The sequence below is a fragment of the Periplaneta americana genome, chromosome 12 (assembly GCF_040183065.1).
Source record: "Periplaneta americana isolate PAMFEO1 chromosome 12, P.americana_PAMFEO1_priV1, whole genome shotgun sequence".
NCBI lineage: Eukaryota > Metazoa > Arthropoda > Insecta > Blattodea > Blattidae > Periplaneta > Periplaneta americana.
Genome location: NC_091128.1, coordinates 57,824,783 through 57,844,078, shown reverse-complemented (window position 1 = coordinate 57,844,078; position 19,296 = coordinate 57,824,783). Strand labels below are relative to the sequence as shown.

General features: G+C 35.0%; 1 protein-coding gene across 1 annotated transcript in view; it reads right to left on the bottom strand.

Annotated features, from left to right (window-relative positions):
• LOC138709964 (von Willebrand factor C and EGF domain-containing protein) overlaps positions 1-13,083 on the bottom strand; it is a 260,424-nt gene extending 247,341 nt beyond the window's left edge. Inside the window, exons 1-2 of the mRNA XM_069840646.1 lie at positions 12,983-13,083; positions 8,186-8,271 (exon numbers count right to left, since the gene is read on the bottom strand). Of these exons, the coding sequence (XP_069696747.1) occupies positions 8,186-8,271; positions 12,983-13,083 (187 nt within the window). The remainder of the gene's footprint in view (positions 1-8,185; positions 8,272-12,982) is intronic.
• Positions 13,084-19,296: the final 6,213 nt, after the last annotated feature.

The window sequence follows — 19,296 nt, the reverse complement described above, 5'->3', positions numbered from 1 at the left end:
CAACTCGATAGAGGACGTTGAACCCTCGCAGACGCAGACAGTGCGGCTGAAAGCAAGCAGAGTTAAAGTAACGCCTACTACGGGGCCCTGTTACCGCTCGGCTTGACGATAAAAGCCCGTGCTCATCACAGGCCTGGGAATCTTAAATGTAACTCCTACTTAGTGGCCCTTTTAACACGCTGATAGATTGTGAGCTTGCCGGTTGAGAAAAATTATAGTTTCTTCGTGTTTTCGTGTGGTTATTTAGTGACAAAATATCATCAAAAAGAACAATGGCTCTTGATCGACAAGTCAGAAGACGTGTCCCAACGACGTCTAATACAAGACGGAATTACAAATCAAGGATGATTGCTGCCATCTTCAATTTCAAAGATGGGGCTTTTTAATCGATGATGGAAGATAGGATAGTGCATTTGTTACCAGAATCGACTTTGACAAACTTTAAGGCAAAATGACGATATTGGTTCTTATTATAACTAGAGGAATTGTAATGATAATTGTGATCCAAATAGTTAATACGTAATCCTAATCCAAATTGTAATTCAAAGAGTTTAAAGTAGTTAAAGAATTGTATGTAGTGTTACTATGTAACGGAGCATACAAGCGGAAATTTTGTTCTGCATTATGCAAAAGAAAATAATATATGATATGGGCTACTGCAAACAGAAAATAAGTAATTTCGTAGACGATCTCACAAATGTTCGTGACAGTTTTGACACTATTTAGTCTACGGTGGAAAGATCGTGTGAAAATTTGGAGACGCCGCGCTCGAAGAAAGTGAGACGTGATCACACTGACGAAGAGAATAAAACTTCATTGATACATTAAAATGACAAATGATAGCCAAATTTTCAGACATTGACAAACTGGAATTCCTAGTGTTGCTTAATTCTGAGTGGTATACGAACTTCGCAGAAGTGTTTCCGGAAAAACCCTTTCGGATCTTGATGCAAAACTATGGGACATTCTTTAATATGATGCGACTGAAAAATGAACTGTCGTACAGTACATACATTCTTCTCCCGAATGTGCTAACAAGTCTGTGTATGAGTTAGGTTTGAACTTACGTGCCATTGGTTTCACAGAAGCTCTACCGGAAGTTACCAATCTCTGTAATTTGATTTTAACAATTCCCGCGAGAAATGCTTCAGCAGAATGGTCATTTTCAACTCTGCGACGTATACATACTTACCAGCGGAATACTCTAGGGCAGAATAGACTATCTGGACTATCCTTAATGTCGATAGAAAAATCTCTTCTCTTGAACATGAGAAAAGGACCGACGTTCAATGACTCTGTCATAGATCTCTTCTTACAGAAGAATCGCAGAATCGAACTTCAATACAAGTAGTCTACAATATCACAGTACCAGTAAGTCTAAATAAAGTTATAATGTTGTGGTCAAGCTAAGTTGTATTGATTAATGACCGGTAACAACCATGTAATACACCACGTCACTGGTTATGCCTAAGTTTTTCTCTAACAGTTAGGTGCATTTCTCTGGTGGTCTAGTCCAGGCATGCCCAGCAGGAGCAGATTTAGCCGTCAGGTGCGACAGTGACGTAGAATATCTTTTATACGTATACCTGCATGATATTCTGAGATTTTACGTCACTGTTGCACCTCGCTTAAAGGCAGAATTTAGCCTTCAAACGAGGTGCAAAAGTGACGTAGAATATCTCTTATACATATGCCTGCATGGTATTCTGAGATTTTACGTCACTGTTGCACCTCGTTTGAAGGGAGATTTGCCTTGATGTGCAACAGTGATGTAGAATATCTTTTATACGCGTGTCTGCATGGTATTATGAGATTCTACGTAGGCTACTGTTGCACTTTGTTTGAAGGTTAGATCTGTCCCGGTTGGACATGCCTGGTCTAGTCTGATGGAGCCTATCAACTGCCTCTATATATGCATTTGCATCACTTAAAGAATTTCCAGGTTTTTTTAATTCTAAATCCAAATTTTACTGTCATAACGTACTGTTCTTTATGAAGTAATATTATATTAATTAATGCGGTAATACTAAATTCATTTTGTTAATACTTTTATAATTAAAGGAATATTATATCCTTATAATGTAATAGAGCTAGTGACTTCATTTGCACATAATGTCATGAAAACCAGCTACAAGTCCATCGCTTCTGCCGATATTTGAGTCCCGGTATGTAGTATCCGAAAACAAGTACGGTGACCACAGTCAACAGTATTCAGTACTCGAAGACAATTTCGTACTGAATGGTAGTCACAGTGTAGTTCAATTGCCGTGCATGATATCGTAAAGTGGGGCTATTCTGGAAGGTTTCTATTTATCTTTTTGCTTTTGTAAAACTAGTTGTTTTTCTGAGTAGGCTACTTTGTTTTCAGCAATTTGAAGTAGGTTGGCTTCAAGATGCTATTTATCAAAAGATTTCGTTTTCCTTTTTGGGCCTTCATAGTACTTCAGAAAAAAATAAAAAAACACCGTGTTTGGGGCTATTCTGAACTACATAGTTTTTAATAATATAGAATTCTTGTAGGTGCAACCAAAGGATATTCTGAAACTGTTTTCTCTTAGATTATTTTATTCTGATTAATTTGATATATAACAAGTCAATGTTTTATGTTTGCAGTAGGCCTAATAATGAAATCTAAAGATAGGTCATTTCTATGAAAAGTTTTATTAAAAACTTTCGTTTACAAATATCATCATCATCATCATCATCATCATCATCATCATCATCATCATCATCCTGTCAAGTACTAGTCCCAAAAGAAGTGTTACGACCTGAAAAAGCGATTTTCTTGCCATCTTTTCATGGGTCGACCAAGTGACCGTTTCCAATTTGGACGATACTTCATTATTGCCTTGGGGATCGTGGATGATACCATTCTTGAGACGTGTTCCTTCCAGTTTAACTCATATCTGGAGATATAGTCCAGTACTGATGACACATTAAGTTCTTGAAGGATATCTTCATGTTTCTTCCGATCCCGTTTACAAATATTAAGACAAAAATTGGAATTAAACAGAGGTATTGGTACATAAAATAAATTTATAGCTAAACATAATAACTCTTAACTTTGAGCGTATTCCGAATCTCAGCGCTGAGCAATCTGATGACATCACGGTGTTCCGAATTTCACTGATGGCTTCAGTGATGCTCCACCAGTGTCGCACCGGTGCCATCAGCTTGCAGAGGCGATGGCAGTCTCCATCAGCCGCCATCAGTGAAACTGACTGGTTCTTGTATAGGGCGGGAATTAGCAGACGAATGACATCGTGCACTGTTGTGTCATGGCGATGTGTTCTGCTTTAGTTCTGCTGTATTGTTTGTAATGAGCACAACGTAAAAACAATATGTTAATGGCTTATGAGCGACCATGTCAACGGACCAGTTATTACTACCGGTTCAAGAAATAAATTGTTTATGCTCTTTTTTCTTTGAACGAGATGGCAGTACGGAAATTTCGCAAAATTTTGCTAGCGTAGCACAGACAACAACTTGTACAGCCGCCATGACAGCCATCGATCCTTCCAGCAGTTTTGTTCCTTATTTCGCTGCAGCGTAACGTCATTGTTGTCCACCGGTCCGGTGAGATTCGGAATACGTTGTTTGCTTCAAATAATCTTACTTGTTTACGTTACTGCAAATTAGGTATTTCAATATCAAATGCAAATTTAATTTGTCCTCCCCGCAACGCAAGCTCTGGATCAGGTAATATTTTGATGATGTCATCCCTATAAACTGTGTCAATATCATCAGCTTGTGGGAACTAATTCATATTTGGAACAAAGGCCTAGTCACATATAAGGATATAGTTGAAAAGGAACTAACTCCCGACAGGTTACAATGGATTACATTAACATGTTTTAAGTCCTACTACACATTGTTTGGGTTATGTTATTTGTCGAAATAATCAAATTTTCTGTTTCAGAATAGTCCTATACTATATTTCAGAACCTCCGCCACAATAAAAAAAAAATCTGGTCCATGGATTGTAACAAAACTAAAAAAATATCACTTACCGGTACACTGTTTTTCGCACAGAAGTAGTCCATATATTTTATTATGAACTTTTACAAAAACAAAAATATCTCCTATATCTAGGACACACATTTAAAAGCTTTTAGCAGTTACAATAATGAGAATTGCAACCGTCAGCTTCCAAGCTAATTGTTGGGTGCATTCAATTCAAATTTCAACTGTCTTCTTATCGAATTTATATCATCACAGTCTAGTATATACAGTCACGAAGCTCAATGCGTAGGGAATATGCATCCATAGATAGTTGCTAATCGCTACTATCGCCTCATCACAGAAAATGCGAAATAGTACCGACACAGTCCATTGTTCCTAGTACCCTCAACAACTCAAGCTTCGTGGCTGTATATATTAGAATGTAATAAAATGTACGAAAATGTGTTGCATAAAGGTTACATTCCCTGTAGGTCAAAGAGAACGAAAAATTGCAGCCGTTTTCATAATAGTTTAACCTCACTTTAAGGTAGTGAATTTTGTATTTGAGTTTCTTATGTATACGTTTCCTTTAAACTATAAAGCTATACAGATACTTCTGCATTGATAGTTGAAGTTGGAATAAGAACACAAGATATTATTTTCTTTAAAAGAGGACGTGCTTAACAGTGGCTTTTGTCACTATAAGCAGTACATATTTTCTACGGATCTGATTTCATTTATTTGGATGAAAACTGAATTGAAATTTTGAAAGGAGAAGAAGGAACTGATGAAGATGTTGACATGATAATGATATTGGCTAGAAAAATTAAATCATAATGTTACAAGCAATGCACATGCAATATAATGCTTTCTCTCTTCGTTAAAATGTGCAAATCAGAACGCGTCAGTTCAATCATATAGCGAGACTTCTCACCAAAGAATCTGGTTCAATTACTGAAAAATCGTGTGAGATTATGATGGAAAGAAGGTTGTGGGTCAGATTTTGCCCAGATACTTCCCTTTCTCTTTTCACTTCAGTATTACTCCATTGTTACCAAATCATATAATATATTATTGAGAGGATTGATGATTGATTTGGATCAGTAGTTCCCAACCTGGGATGCCCGCACCCTCAGACAGTACAACAAAGATGTAAACTATCCCTGAAATTATTTCATTGGTCAACATCAAAAATTAATCTTATCGTGTAGGCTTTCAATAGAACAAGATGAATGAGAAGATGGAACAAAAATGTAAATGAAATTTGTGTTCACAATTGGGATTAATAGCACTGAACAACAAATTTTTACTTTTTGCCTTGCTCCGAAATAAAAATAGGTGAATATTATTAATATGTGTGCCCTAAATCTGAATTTAAAATCCAAATTGCCCCATCACGTACCATTTTCCGAGGAAAATGAATTGAATATTTTATGACTAAATTTAGTCCCGCGCCGTGGCGTCGCGGTCTAAGGCATCCTGCCTACGACTCGCGTTACGGAATGCGCGCTGATTCGAGTCCTCGTGGGGGAAGACATTTTCTCATGAAATTTCGGCCAGTGTATGGGACCGGTGCTCACCCAGCATCGTGATGCACTTGGGGAGCTACGATAGGTAGCGAAATCCGGTTGCGAATACCAGCTATAACGGCTGGGGGGATCATCGTGCTAACCACACGATACCTCCAATCTGGTTGGATGATCGTCCACCTCTGCTTCGGCATGTGGGCGTGAGGCCAGCAGTCGGCTGGTCGGTCTAGGCCCTTCACGGGCTGTAACGCCACGGATTATTATTATGACTAAATTTATTTGTTGCTACTGATAAAATTACAACACACTAAGGATTCAAAATTCCTCATAATACTTAAAAAATGTGTACTGGATACAAAAATGATGTTACATAGTTTAAAACACAACAATAAAAATATTTCATGCGTATCATGAGAAAAATCTCGGAATTTGAACTTACATTTAAAATTATTTTCTGGATGACTTCTGTTTATAAATAGGCCCGGGACTGTATTTTACAAGGAACCGACAATAGTTTGCAAGCATGCTGGAAGATGATCTTCCTTTATATCGTCTTTCCATTTCAGATATTTCTTGATGAAATCCTTCACCATCCTCGTCGCTTACCGCTTCAAAGTTAGGAGGAAATAAATCCAAATGAGAATGTAAAAAGTGTATTTCGAGAAACATATTACACTCCATTTTGTCATATGCACTTAACATGGTTTCCACAACAAATTTTCTACCCTAGAATTTCCCAGGAAATTCGAGCAAAAGTCTTTGAAAGCTCGGCCTGCCATTCTTTCTGTAACGGAAATTTTTCCTGAAACAAATGATCAGCCATAACTTTGTGAATTTGTGGACCGATGAAAATGTACTCTTTTAATTTGCCTTCACTCAAACTTTTAAACTCTTCTTTTAAATACTGAAAACCACACCCTTGTCTGTTCATTGCATAGACCTCACTTTGAACTGTTATGATATTTACTTAATAGAAGGGACCAATATTAGTTTATTTATTTTAAGTACAAAATAACATGCCAACAACCATAAGAAATCAGAAATAAGTCATAAACTCATAAAATGCATTAGCTTTGGTTTTGGTTTATACCCCCAACCCGCACCAGATGTTGCCTGGGGGAGCGCTTATCGAAAAATGAAATTATAATATATCTTAAAAACATTACGTGATACGAAGAAAAGAGATGCATTTTCGGATTCAGTGCACATCAAACCATAAGGGATACATTGTTTTAAGTCGGAGCAAAATTCTTGTTGTTTAGTGTAATTATATTTTCTCAAATTTCTTATTCTCAATTAATATTAGCATTTCACTCAATGATTTAGGCCCAATTGTATAAAACTCCCTGACCAAAGATCAACTTTGATCGAAGATCGAAAAGTGAACCGAGTTCAGACACTTCTTCTATTGCATAAAACTTTTCTGCGATCAAATTACCTTGGTTCAAATGCAATCTAAGTTCACGTGAAAAGGATTTGGCAACATCGCATAAACAGGTGAAATACGTGATGCGCGGACAGGTTTGTTCAGTGTTGCCAATCCAGCGACTTTAACTCTTTTTCAACAACAATTTCTTTTAACTTTTATATTGCTTAAATAGGGATTTAGTGACCTTTTTAGCACCCCATAGACAAAATTTAATCTTTCTTTGTTGATAATGAGAAATCTAGCGACTTTACAACTACTTTTTCGCGACTTTCCGTACACTCTGTTGGAGACACTGGTTTTTTCTGCAATGTAAATAATGGCGGACAATATGAAGGTTGACTGTTCTCCGAGTTGTTATCATGTTATGGTGTTTGATACTGCTAAACATAATAAAGCTTTATAAAACGACAATTTTCGTTTAGTAATACCGTTAATTGAAAATTTATGAATGTACCTATCATATCCATAAATAATTAATGGTTGTTATAAACATAATATAATTATAGGTTATGTTATTTGATACTGCTGAACACGATAGAGCCTTATAAAATATAAGAATGTTTGTGTATTAAGGCAAGAAATTGAAATAAATATATATAAATGTACCTATCATATCTATTAATATTAATGATAATGGATATTTTATTTGCACAATCTGTCACTCGTATATTTCAAACAGAAAAGAAATAACTGAACTTGGATCATCTAACTTAATCCGAGAAATTTCTTCAGTCAAAGTTGACTTTAGTTTGAGACAAATTAATCTCAGATTAGACTTTATACAACACAAAATTCCAAGTTCAGCAGAAACAAGGATTAATTTAACCTCTGATCTAAGATTAAATGGTTTATACAATCGGGCCTTAAAAGTTTATTTCTGTAGTTCAATTTGTTCACCCGCAGTGGGTACTGTAATTATATGGTTCATTATGTGGCTCAAAAAATAAAAATTCGACCTCTCTCTCTTCAAATAAGATATTATTTTGTAGGTCATAACGACATGAATGAAACTGTTCATAAGCGTGCGAAATATATAAACTGTTTAGAACCGTGGCTTATAAATTTAGTGTCTTCAAATATTGTTAATATCATCGTGAAATGTGGTATTCTGTGTCATGAAAAAATCCAGATGGTGAATTATTTTTCCGTTTCCTTATATTTTTAATAACATGAGAAAACAGTGACTAGCAGGGTTGAAAATTGATAAAGAACTTCCGGATTTAGTTCTCTTGTAAATAAAATTATATTATTGATTTTATCGTCCTTACCATTCCACGGCTCTCACCAGGAGCTTCACCCACGAACTTAGGATCTAATGATGAATATGGTGGTCGTACGAATGTCGATGACGTGGCAGTTTCATTTAACGGGCTGTTCAATAAAGGATTATAGTGAATATAGGGCACAAAAAGGAGATAGGGTAAACATTGGTAATTTCGTGATAACTTCATGAAAATTAATTTAAAATGCAAATGTGTAAATATATCCTTATTCCGATTTTTTCATCTAATAGACGATAATTTGCTGTACAAATCTGGAGACATAAAAGATTGGACACGTTCTTGAACAAGTGCCAAAAACCTCTTTTACAACTTTAGCTAAAAGGTTGGTTATTTCGTGATATTGCATTAATAATTTCGTGAGAAGTAGAAGAATTGTGGAAAAATTAATTAAAGTCAAATAAAATTCTCAATCATTGTTACAAGACTTCAAACATAGTAATTCCGTCTAATACTTATAGCAAGAAAACATATAAATACATATCAACACATAATAAGAATGAAATCAAAGTAAAAATTGAAATTGAAAAGAGATCTTCTTTGCCCTGAAGGGGTGAACACTTTTATTACGGACTTTACTATAGCCTATACATTACTTTTGGAGTTTCCCTAGTAATATAACATTTGTTTAAAAATTATATTTTTATTCTACAGCTTTGCTATTTTCACAGAATGTAGATATATCCTTTAGAAAAAAATGTCACTTTTTCACATAATTCCCGTCCTTTTCAACTGCCTTACGTAACCTAGGAACGAGGGCCTGTAGATCAGCACGGTAAAAGTCTGGACCAAGACGTCTGAGCCACTCTTTAGCAGCATGCACAATGGAGTCGTCTTCTAGCCTCGTTCCGGGAAGTGATCCTTCAGTTTCCCAAAGAGATGGTAATCGCACGGTGCCAGTTCAGGACTGTAAGGCGGATGTTTCAGTGTTGTCTATCCAAATTTTCTGATATGGTCTGTGGTCTTGTGACTGACATATGGCTGTGCGTTGTCGTGCAATAGCAGAACATCCTGCTTCTCCCGATGTCGTCGAACACGACTCAGTCGAGCTTGAAGTTTCTTGAGAGTTGCCACATACGCGACAGAATTAATGGTGGTTCCGTGTGGCATGATGTCCACAAGCAAGAGTCCTTCTGAATCGAAAAACACAGTAGCCATAACTTTTCCTGCCGAATGTGCACTTTTGAATTTCTGTTTCTTTTGTGAATTTGCATGATGCCACTCCATTGTCTGCCTCTGTCTCCGGTCCGAAATGGTGGAGCCATGTTTCATCTTCTGTCACAATTCTTGCAAATAAGTCATCTAGCACTTATCATTGGCACTTAGCATGATAACAAATCAAACAGAAGCTACACTGAACCCATTGCGTCCCCCTTTTATTTTTTGTTATCACACCTTATCTTCAGATTTCTAAAATTCGTATTGTAATACAATTTTTAAAATTGTATAAAATGTAACGCTTAATTTTGAACAAAATTTCGCCTCAAACAGTTAAGATTTCTATCAGTAAAGCTAAGCCTATATGGCGATTACAGCTGTATCTAAAATTCCAAAAACATTTCCTAAAATTTCATTAAGGTATAATAAATCATGTACCAAATATCATGTGCTTACCTTTAGTAATACGCCTGTAATGTAATTACAAACATCCACAAAATTTGTACGCCTGAGAAATCGACGCTTACTTGCTCTCTCGAAACATAAAAGCCCGCTGAAGCAGCTACAATAGTCACACAAAGCGTAGCTGTATGATTCTGGAAACCAAACAACATATGCAATCCCTTGGTGGAAATTTGAATTTGAATCTCGTAATACCATTGGTTAGTTCACGAAAGAGCAAAGAAAAAGTATCACGAAATAACCACTGCCACGAAATTACCAATGTTTACCCTAAGTACATGGATAGTTAGAATATTTAATATAGTTTAACCGTCAATTGACACATCAATACAAGTTTAAAGTAATGTTTCGGTGGTTTCAGTACGCACTAAATCTTAGGATTAAGCAGACTTGAAAGCAGTGTGATGTTGGGAATATAGATTACCTTAACGCGTTTACTGGTAACATAATACTAGGATGCTTCATACATTACAGTGACGTCCCTCATGGATAAAGCGGTTACACTAAGCTGATATTGTTGGCTTCCCTACCAACAGAACAACGCCCGGGGCTTAGATATCAATTGAGGGTCTTTATCCCTACACAATACATGTCATACCATGCTCTATCGTGAAGCAAGTTCGGAAAAATACGTGAACAATGCAGGCACATCATGCAGAATTTTCTCGAAACCGATTCCTGGACGAGGCTTAGAGTTTCTGCACCAGCGTTACAAAAAAAATATAATATCTAGATTATAAATAACACGTTTTGGCACATGCAGCGATTAAGGCATAGGAGTGGAGATCATTGTCATGGGTTCCAACATCGATATTTATCTTTCGTCAATGAAATCTCTTTGGTGTCTCAGGTAAAAGCCCGGTTTCGTGTTAAGTGTATGCGAGATGGTTGCGCTCAAGATAAAAATTTACTTGGCCGGGACGCATCACATACATTCAGTGGTCAAATTTGGGTATACATCACTTGCGCCCGGTAGTCAGTTTTCGGGCTTCAGCATTTTCCTTTCCATTTTATACAGACGTACAACACTCCGTGCAGCTGTGTTCTATGAACGGGTATGGTTAAAAATTCTATTGGAAACAATTTTACCTGTAACTTGATACTCGTCAAAGTGTTCAAAACAATTGTACCTGTAACTTGATACTCGTAAAAGTGTTCAAAACAATTGTACCTGTAACTTGATACTCGTCAAAGTGTTCAAAACAATTGTACCTGTAACTTGATACTCGTTAAAGTGTTCAAAACAATTGTACCTGTAACTTAATACTCGTCAAAGTGTTCAAAACAATTGTACCTGTAACTTGATACTCGTCAAAGTGTTTAAAACAATTATACCTGTAACTTAGTACTCGTCAAAGTGTTTAAAACAATTGTACCTGTAACTTGATACTCGTCAAAGCGTTTAAAACAATTGTACCTGTAACTTGATACTCGTAAAAGTGTTTAAAACAATTATACCTATAACTTAGTACTCGTCAAAGTGCTTAAAACAATTATACCTCTAACTTGATACTCGTCAAAGTGTTGAAAACAATTGTACTTGTATCATGGTACTCGTAAAAGTGTTTAAAACAATTGTGCCTGTAACATAGTATTCGTTAAAGTGTTTAAAACAACTGTACCTTTAACCTGATACTCGTCAAAGTGTTCAAAATTGTACCTTTAACTTGTTACTCATCAAAATGTTCAATACAATTGTACCTGTGACTTGGTATTCGTCAAAGCGTTTAAAACAATTGTACCTGTAACATAGTATTCGTCAAAGTGTTTAAAACAACTGTACCTTTAACCTGATACTCGTCAAAGTGTTCAAAATTGTACCTTTAACTTGTTACTCATCAAAATGTTCAATACAATTGTACCTGTGACTTGGCACTCGTCAAAGTGTTTAAAACAATTGTACTTGTAACTAAGTAATAGTCAAAGTGTTTAAAACAATTGTACTTGTAACTTGGTACTCGTCAAAGTGTGAAAGCAATTGTACCTGTAACTTGTTACCCATCAAAGTATTTAAAACAATTGTACCTGTAACTTGTTACTCGTCAAAATTTTTAAAATAATTGTATCTGTAACTACATGGAGATAGATCAAGTGTGAACTCTGCAACACGGGACAAACATTGATATTCCCTTCTCCAAATATAAAACAATTTCGCATTGATAAGCTTCTTCGTGTCAGCCAGTCGACGCGCGGCACTCTCCAGAATTAATGTGACACGCTGAAAAATAATACAAATAATATTCACATCAAACACCTATCAGGCGTGAAAGCAGAGTTTGCAAATGTACAGGGGAAGACGCAGAATTTTATTTAGCTCTAGCTGTTTCTATTTTAGAGGCTGATAAATATTTCCATTGAATTCACTCGTAATGCCTTTATAATAAATGCGACTCTCTTACTGAAAATACTTACTTTTATTTGTGTGTGTGTGTGTGTGTGTGTGTGTGTGTGTGCATGCTTGCGTGACTTTCATTTAATGTGCTCATTGTGAGTCATGTAAGTGACGTGCACTTTTTTATGAGCTGTGGATACTACCACAGTCTAGTATATACAGTCACGAAGCTCAATACCTAGGAAATATGCATCCATAGACAGTTGCTAACCACTAGTACCGGCACAGTCTACTGTTCCTAGCACCCTCACAACTCAAGCTTCGTCACTGTATATACTAGGCAGCAAGAGCGGATTCTACTCTCTCACGGGGAGCCATATGATTTCTCTTCATCCCCTTTCTTCCCCGCCGAACACCGCGCAGCGTTGATTCAGTGGTTGATGAATATTAAGCGTCCCCGTTTAGAGTCTGGATGCGCTCCCGATGCCCAGCCCTGTACTAGACTGTGGTAATACGGAAATACTGCGTAGGTCTACTAAAGCGTCATCATCATCATCATCATCATCATCATCATCGTTGTCGTCATCATCATCATCATCATCATCATGGATTAAGCCTTGAGTTTCGTTCCGACGGCATGAGGATAAAAGGGATGATAGTAAAAATAACTCGTCAAAAAAGAACTTTTTCCAGCAGAAGAAAAATACATTATGTTTCGTTTTCTTGAAAGAATAAAGAACTGAACTTATGTAACATACCCTAATGCTTTTTAATTAATTATACAGTGTATATGTGACTCGATTATTGTACCTGACGTCAGAGGGAAGGGAGATAGAATTGTTTTCTGTACCGTCTGGTTACAGCAACATTGCTGAACTGTGGTGTTACGTGTCCAGTGCGGTAGTAAGTGAGCAAGTCGATTTCTAACCTGTAGTGCAGTGTTATTGTCATTACTTTATAGGCCTATATTAAGTCATTCTAATATATGTAGGATTTAGTTGAATTATACACTCCATAGAAGACTACCAAGAGTAACAACTTTATATTGGTTATATTTCACTCCAAATGTTCCCAACGTTTATGTTCCACCGAATTATATTGTACTTTGTATGTCTGAAACCTGCAGTTATTTACATTTGACTACTGTGCAGAGTTCAGAGACACCCATACTGTATGGTTGAAGCGTGGACAACCTCGTGTCCATAGAAGGAATTGTTCCATCCCTAGTTATAAGTAAGGTGTACATTTTCATCACAACATACTTCCTTATGACCTCTGGTCACGAGACATGAGTACATACTTCATCTGTTCGGGGTTTACTTCCAAACCTATGTCTTTACTTGCCTCATGTAAAATTTCCGTGTTTTCCCTAATAGTTTGTGGATTTTCTCCTAATATATTCACGTCATCCGCATAGATAAGAAGCTGATGCAACCCGTTCAATTCCAAACCCTCTCTCTTATCCTGAACTTTCCTAATGGCATACTCTAGAGCAAAGTTAAAAAGTAAAGGTGATAGTGCATCTCCTTGTTTTAGCCCGCAGTGAATTGGAAAAGTATCAGATAGAAACTGGCCTATACGGACTCTGCTAAGTTTCACTGAGACACATTTTAATTTATCGATCTAGTTTCTTGGGAATACCAAATTCAATAAGAATATCATATGAAACTTCTCTCTTAACCGAGTCATATGCCTTTTTGAAATCTATGAATAACTGATGTACTGTACCCTTAACTTCCCATTTTTGTCCAATATCTGTCGAATACAAAAAATGTGATCAATAGTCGATCTATTACGCCTAAAACCACACTGATGATCCCCAATAATTTCATCTACATACGGAGTTAATCTTCTCGAAAGAATACTGGACAAAATTTTTACGACGTCAACAAAAGTGATATTCCTCGAAAGTTACTACAGTTAGTCTTGTCCCCCTTCTTAAAAATAAGTACGAATATGGACTCCTTCCATTGTTCTGGTAGAATTTCATTTTACCAACTAGCAAGTACTAGCATATAAATTTCGCTACACAATGCGCTTCCACCCTCTTGTATAAATTCTGCCGGAGACTAACAGTAGCTTGAAGCACACCGTGACATTTAAGACCCTGTATTGTAATAAATCACAATATGCTCGCATCCTGACTCGATATCCAGGGATTCCATAATATCTACAGCCCAACTTGTCGCCCGAATCAACAGCTGTTTAATCTCAGCTTTACCATGGGTTGCTTAGTGACCGCCATTCCCTCTAAGGATGGACTGTGATGTCCATAAACCTGTCGGAAACTTAGTTGCAGTCTCATCATCGAGATCTTATTCCGGTTTCCTTCTCTTTCTCATATTCACTATCATCATTTTCCTCTCATTCTTCAAATTTGTTCCTCCCCTAAAACATCTCTAACTTAGATAATAATCATTGGAAACATTTACAGACTTCTTAATGTCGAATTATATTCCACTTTTTATATCCTTTTCTAACTCCTAGCTCCTGCGGTCTGATAGACCCTAGAGGAGAGGTGACCAAAACTAGAACGTCAGTGATTACACGCGAAAGATTGTCTATGAGGTAAAGAGACGGGGGAGAGGTAATTGGCATGAAAATTACAACCAGTGTTTGTTCGTGCGCTAACATTGAGTTCATCAACCCGCTAATAAGAATCGCAAGCTTTGCTGTATCAGTAATGTCACTACTGTCATCAAGAGCCAATAAATATTCCTCATGATCACAATTAGAAAGCTCCTGAATTCTCTTCTGGATATTTAGTCGAGAAAGCGCAGTTTTTCAAAATTAATTAACAAATTTTATTGGACAAATTATTTCAGTCACCTTGATCATTACGCTTTTAAAAATCTCTCCTTCGTTGGAAGGCTTAAGAGAACGAGCTTTATTATTATTATTATTATTATTATTATTATTATTATTAAATAAATAACTAGTAAATAACTGATAATAGTCATCAAAGGAATAATAAAGATTAAAATGGAGATACAGCGTAGTCTAGTAATTATTTTATCCTTCAAGGGAAGATGTAGGCCTATATATTTAGGCACGTATATAAGAATTATGGTAACACTTGATGCTAAATAATAATAACAATAATAATATAATAATAATAATAATAATAATAATAATAATAATAATATCTGTTATGCCTGTATAATGCCCTGCAATGTCGCTTCTGTATGAGTCGTTCAGAGCAGAAGTGGTGTAAGTGAATTTTGACTTACACCACTTTTGCTCTGAGCGGCTCATATAAATTAAGCTAATAATTCGGTCGTTGTTATACACATTTAAATGACATGAATATATATTTTGCCTGTAAATGTATATACAAAGAACAGAGAGATTGAGAGAGAAAAAAAAACTAAGAGAAAGTAGGAATATTATATTTTGTATATTATTTATTTGAGCCGTTCAGAGCAAAAGTGGTGTAAGTCAATTTTGACTTACACCACTTCTGCTCTGAACGGCTCATATGGTAATACTAATTGAACCGTTGAGCAAATCAACATATTACATTTTCTCCTAGAGAACAGCAGATAAATTCCTCTTGTCATTCTGTACGAAACCTTCTGTTCCTGCTCGTATAGACAGAGGGTTTGCAGAGCGTCATGGTACCCACACTGCTTACCTTCAGTACGTGAGCAAGACAGACAGCAATGTACAGGAAATTCCCCTTACCAGTATGAATGTCTTTGATTACACTATGTAATCACAATATCCAGATTGGGCACCGCTGCCATAGAGATAGGTCTGCATTAACAATCGAGACCAGAACACACAAATAAAACTGGTAGAGTAGCAAGAAATGGGTTAATTGATTAATTGATTTCATTTGACTAGGACTAGATCGCAAATCCACGACACCTAATTTGTGACATAAATTCTCTTGTAAAGTAATAGACCTAACTGTTACTTAAGTATAACCCAAAAATTCAATACTCTCGACGAATTTGAATCTGCTAATTTCCGGACGAGTGGTAGGCACAACAAAAATGCTTTTTACGCGATTTAGTTCATACATCTCAACTTCTTCGTGGCTAGAGTATTTTGTCTGGACGCATGTAACAATTAATTTACCACCACTAACAGCTACTGAGTCTTAACAATACAACTAGGCAACGTTGCTTAATCACGAATGGCTCGTGTCGTTCTCATCGGCTATAACGACGCACTCTCCATGAACTACGTCACATGAAAATGGGTATAGCACAGATAACTCTTACCTGAAAGCCTCCTATTTAAAAGTATTGTTTTCTTCCACTTGTTTTAATTCGTTTTCCTTTACCCTCGATTCAATTTTTCTAATCTCTACCCATCTTGAATGTTTTTTCTTCTCCTCCATCTATCCTCTCTTCCTCTTTCTCCTGATTATTTTTCTCTCTCCTTCTAAATGTGATTGGCCCTCTTCTTCAGTTTGTTCTATTCTTATCTTAATTCGTTTACTTTTCTCTTTTTTGTCTTATAACTCTCCCCCATAATTTTCTCGTTTTTCATCAACAGAAAATTACACTGCCTATGTTTACAATGTTAAATAATAATAATAATAATAATAATAATAATAATAATAATAATAATAATAATAATAATAATTTATTTATTTATTTAATCTGGCAGAGCTAAGGCCACTAGGCCTTCTCTTCCGACCAGTCAGACTCTAATTCTAATTGAATACAATTGCTTACATAGTTATTACATTAATATCTAGACCATAAAACAACATGAAAGTAAATAATGAAAGTTGGATAAGTAGTGTTAGTGTGACAATAATAAACATTGGTAAGAAATAGTGATAATAATAATAATAATAATAATAATAGTGATAATAATAATAGTAATAATAATAATAGTGATAATAATAATAATAGTAATAATAATAATAATAATAATAATAATAATTATTATTATTATTATTATTATTTATTTATTTATTTAATCTGGCAGAGCCTCTAATTCTAATTGAATACAATTGCTTACATAGTTATTACATTAATATCTAGACCATAAAACAACATGAAAGTAAATAATGAAAGTTGGATAAGTAATGTTAGTGTGACAATAATAAACATTGGTAAGAAATAGTGATAATAATAATAATGATAATAATAATAATAATAATAGTGATAATAATAATAGTGATAATAATAATAGTAATAATAATAATAATAATAATAATAATAATAATTTATTTATTTATTTATTTAATCTGGCAGAGCTAAGGCCAGTAGGCCTTCTCTTCCGACCAGTCAGACTCTAATTCTAATTGAATACAATTGCTTACATAGTTATTACATTAATATCTAGACCATAAAACAACATGAAAGTAAATAATGAAAGTTGGATAAGTAGTGTTAGTGTGACAATAATAAACATTGGTAAGAAATAGTGATAATAATAATAATAATAATAATAATAATAATAATAATAATAGTGATGATAATAATAATAATAGTGATAATAATAATAGTAATAATAATAATAATAATGAGATAATTTAGATATCTATCTGTGATATATGTAACCATTAAACACTGAGAAACCTGAAACAGCTATTATTGTTAACAAGAATTGTTAGAAAAATATTTCGTTAGCCTATTCTTAAATTGGTTTGATGTCTGACAGTCCCAGTCTGACTCGGTAGGGAATTCCAAAGTCGAGGAACAGCCACATTGAAAGAAGATGAATATGAGGATATTCGGTGGGAGGGAAAGGATAATATTGAGGAGTGTTGTGATCGTGTGTCTAGGTTATGATGGGTATCTCTTACATATGCAACTTTTTCTAACAAACTGTCCAGGTTAAACAGCTGATTTTTTTGCATCTCTTCAACACATAACTTGACTTTGTGCTGAAACAGTAGTTTTTCTTTAATTTGTTTCCTTACTGAGAAATAATTTTCCCCTTTCGTATATTTTTTCAACGATTTTAGTACGTTACCGTACCCATTTTAACATCTCCAAAATTTAACACACTTCAAAAAACATTGTTTCACTACATGTAAAACAAGCAATCTAACAATTCCTGAAGTTTTCTGCTTTCTAGAATAAATAGAAGCTGAGCAAAGGTTCGTTTTGTCTGAAACAAACTATACTTACGGAAGATAAGTGTTAAAATAAGGCATTATACATATACTACGCTCTCTCCTCGGAAAAGCGAAAAGCTTACATGGATATAATTTTAGTGTAATCATATGTGCTACATAATTTTAAAGAGGAAAAGTCAAAATATAAATTGGAGGGAAAAAAAAGTAAATTTCCGCCCAAAATTATGAAGAATGGGCGTTAAAATTAAGACTTGTATACCCCTTCTTAGATAATTAAAACATTAAAATGGATACAATTTGAGTACAGTAACTTGTGATATACCATTTTAAAGATGGAAAACCAAATAATATTCGTATATTGGAAAAATAAATAAATAAATATATATATATATATATATATATATATATATATATATATATATATATATATATATATATATATACACAGTGTGTAAACAAAATTAACTTCCAAAAATTACTGGTGATAGAGCATAAATTACTGAACAAAAAAGTCTTATAAACTTTTTCTGTAACTTTCGTGATTTCGATAGAAAAAATGTTATCTGTGACTTTAATGTTTTTGGAAATCGTAGTAGACTGTCATTATTTACTTCGGCCTAACACGTATATTGCAACTTGCTGATATCCATGTTTACAAATCAGGGTACTCTGTTCTCCCTCTATTGTGGTGGTGTTAGCGTGTGTTGGACGGACGGTCATTGGCAATGACGTTCACATTTACCCGAACACTACATACAGTATTATACTATCAATCCTAAAAACGTTACAATTTAGGAATTAAAAAAAATGATAGAATAAACAAAGTTTTACTACACATCATGTTTAGTAGACCGAGATGTACAGTCTGTATAATTTTGGAAGTTTATATCGTTTACACCCTGTATTCTTATCAAAATTTTCATCCAAAATAGAATTCCGTTTCCCATAATTCTCATACTTATTGAAATTTGCTTCTAAACTCTCAAACTCCATTTACACCTCTCTCTTACTTTTTAAATATAATATGTATAATAATTAATCATCTGATTGAGGTTCTGGCTAATATGTGCATAAACAGGGTGTTTCCGAGGTGGTGTTACAAACTTTCAGGGATGATG